Source organism: Sparus aurata, chromosome 7 (genome assembly GCF_900880675.1).
Source record: "Sparus aurata chromosome 7, fSpaAur1.1, whole genome shotgun sequence".
In the NCBI taxonomy this organism is placed as follows: Eukaryota; Metazoa; Chordata; class Actinopteri; order Spariformes; family Sparidae; genus Sparus; species Sparus aurata.
Window position 1 is genome coordinate 503,978 of NC_044193.1, and position 2,500 is coordinate 506,477.

At 44.1% G+C, this 2,500-nt stretch overlaps 1 protein-coding gene across 2 annotated transcripts in view; it reads right to left on the minus strand.

Annotated features, from left to right (window-relative positions):
- The window catches only part of cacna1fb (calcium channel, voltage-dependent, L type, alpha 1F subunit), a 57,079-nt gene that overhangs the window by 19,959 nt on the left and 34,620 nt on the right, over positions 1-2,500 (minus strand). For both annotated transcript variants that reach the window (XM_030423902.1, XM_030423901.1), the window contains exons 23-24: positions 1,071-1,130; positions 890-996 (exon numbers count right to left, since the gene is read on the minus strand). In XM_030423902.1, the coding sequence (XP_030279762.1) occupies positions 890-996; positions 1,071-1,130 (167 nt within the window). The remainder of the gene's footprint in view (positions 1-889; positions 997-1,070; positions 1,131-2,500) is intronic.

Consider the following 2,500-nt stretch of genomic DNA (forward strand, 5'->3'; position numbering starts at 1 on the left):
TCCAGCAGAGAGTAAAATCGTCCCAGATGAAGCTCTGGGTTTGGTTTTGTTGCGATGTTTGTTTCTAATCTAATCTGTGATTATTGATTATTGTTCAGAATGTGAGGATGCAGGTCGACACTTCGTCCCGGAGGTCGGCACGCTCAGGGAGTAATTAGTATCCGAGTACTTTTCATCTCAACAATAAAAAACAGAAGGTGTTTCTGACCCACATCCCATCATTAAAGGAAACAGTTTGGACTCTCCTGGTTCTGATCCTGTGATGGCAACAAACCAGACAAACAGCATCAGCAAACATCCACTGCCCAGCATTAGGGTTAGCATGGCTGCTAATGTTAGCTGTGGTATTATTGTCCACAGTCACTTCAGTAACTGTTGGGCAGCTGTTGTTCACAGTGTGTTGCTAAGCTAAGAGAAGCTAAGCTAGGCTAAGCTAAGCTACTGTTTCCTGGTTGCGTTATTATTTCGGTGTTCTGTTCTGGAGGCCTTTAAGGATGAACGTGTTAGCTTTAGCTGAACACTAGAACATGTTAGCTTTAGCTGAACACTAGAACATGTTAGCTTTAAGCTAATTTGGTTAAAAACAGAACAATCTGTTGGAGCAGTTCTGTGTTCAGAACCTTTGTCAGAAGCTCCAACAGTCACAAATTGAGCTGAGGTGCTTTTTGGTTTTTACCAAGTTTACATTTTATCCTTTGAAAGGTTTATTTTGTCTTTTTTTATTCATATATTGCGACAATCTCCTCCTGAATCAGCCGGAACGAGACCGGTTCTGTGTGATGAACAGAAACAATCCGTCCTGCCGTCACCTGCTGGCAGATCCTCAGTTTGTCTCTATGTGTCTACGATGTGCTAATGTTTAAAAATGAATCAGAGTTTTGATACTGACTGCAGAAAGAAGGAGACCAGAGAGACGCTGACGACCAGCAGATCCAACAAGTTGAACCAGTTTCTGCAGAACGAGCCCTGATGGAGGAACGCTCCGTGGACCGTCATCTGACAGAGAGAGAGCTGAAGTCAGCATCACATCAGGAGACCAAGACAAAGAACAAAATCTGAGTGAGTTTTACCTTCAGCAGGATCTCTACAGTGAAGATGGAGGTGAAGGCGTAGTCTGCATAACCCAGGATCTACACAAACACACACGTCAGTGAACAACAAACAACATTTTCATGGACAGTTTGGATCCAGAATGAAGAAATAACCTCAAAATCTCCTTCAGATGTGTTGCAGCGCGGGAAAGAGACCAAGAAAACTCAAAGTTTGTCCTTCTGATGTTGAGAAATGTGTCCACATATTGTACAGGAAGAGACCTGAGACTGACCTCAAGACCACCAACGTCCACGTTAGGAACAAGCAAGTTCAAGTCAAGACCAACAAATCTTAAATGAAGCCAGTTTTCAGGATTGACGAGTCCCAACCTGAGACGGATAAATCTTTAGTTCAGACAACAAGTCTTATGTCAAGATGGTTCCCAAGAGAGGAAACGTAACTCCAAGTCCAGACCGGTAAACCTTTTATCTAGACCAACAAATCCTGATCCAAACAGTCCAGTTTGTACAGGTGTGGTCCAAGTACGTTCACAGGACAAACAAGTCTAAACACTGAATCCTGACAGGTCAAACCAGGTACGTCCCAAGTCCAGATCACAGAACCCAAAGGTGAGTCCACAGTCATCACAACTGGTCCTACATTAAGACGGGTTTTTCCAGAGACCACCAATTAACTGGCCAAGTCCCATCGAGTCCAACAATTACCGAGTCAACACCAATAAATGCTGGTAACAGGTAACATTTCAACACCAACAGGACAGAAAGTCCAAAGTCAAGACTAGTAAAGCCTCAGTCCAGACCCAGAGGCTGGTTCTGAAGCAAGATCAGTAATTCCCAAGTGCAGACCGGTCAGCACGAACAAATCCAAAATATTCCCCGTAAATCCCAAATCATAACCGGTGAGTCCAACAGTTAGTGACCCGTCAAGGCAGAACAGTACCGAGTCAATCTCGTGTACCCCAGGTTCAGACAGGCGGACCCACAAGAACTTAATTGAGACCGGTTTTACCCAAAACTACAAATTCACTGAAGACAGAAAAAACATTGAACGTCATGAGCTGTAAAACACAGAGTCAGGTCAACGTCAAGTCCAGACGGGTCGGTACCAGAACTATGTAGATGTGCTCACCATGTTATGTAGATGAAAATTACATAATCTGAGGAGGTGAATGCAGGGTTAACATCCTGTGTGTGTGTGTGTGTGTGAGTGTGTATTGATTGTATGTTAGAAGTCATTTTGTTCTCCAGCTGCTGCTAATTGCTACGTCGTGCATGAAGACAGCTGCTGCACAATGAGTGTGCCAGGTTGTGTGTGTGTGTGTGTGTGTGGGGTGTGTGTGTGTGTGTGTGTGTGTGTGTGTGTGTGTGTGTGTGTGTGTGTGTGTGTGTGTGTGTGTGTACAGTTTCTCTGGATCAGACAGTAAACTGGTGATTTTCTCTCTCCATGT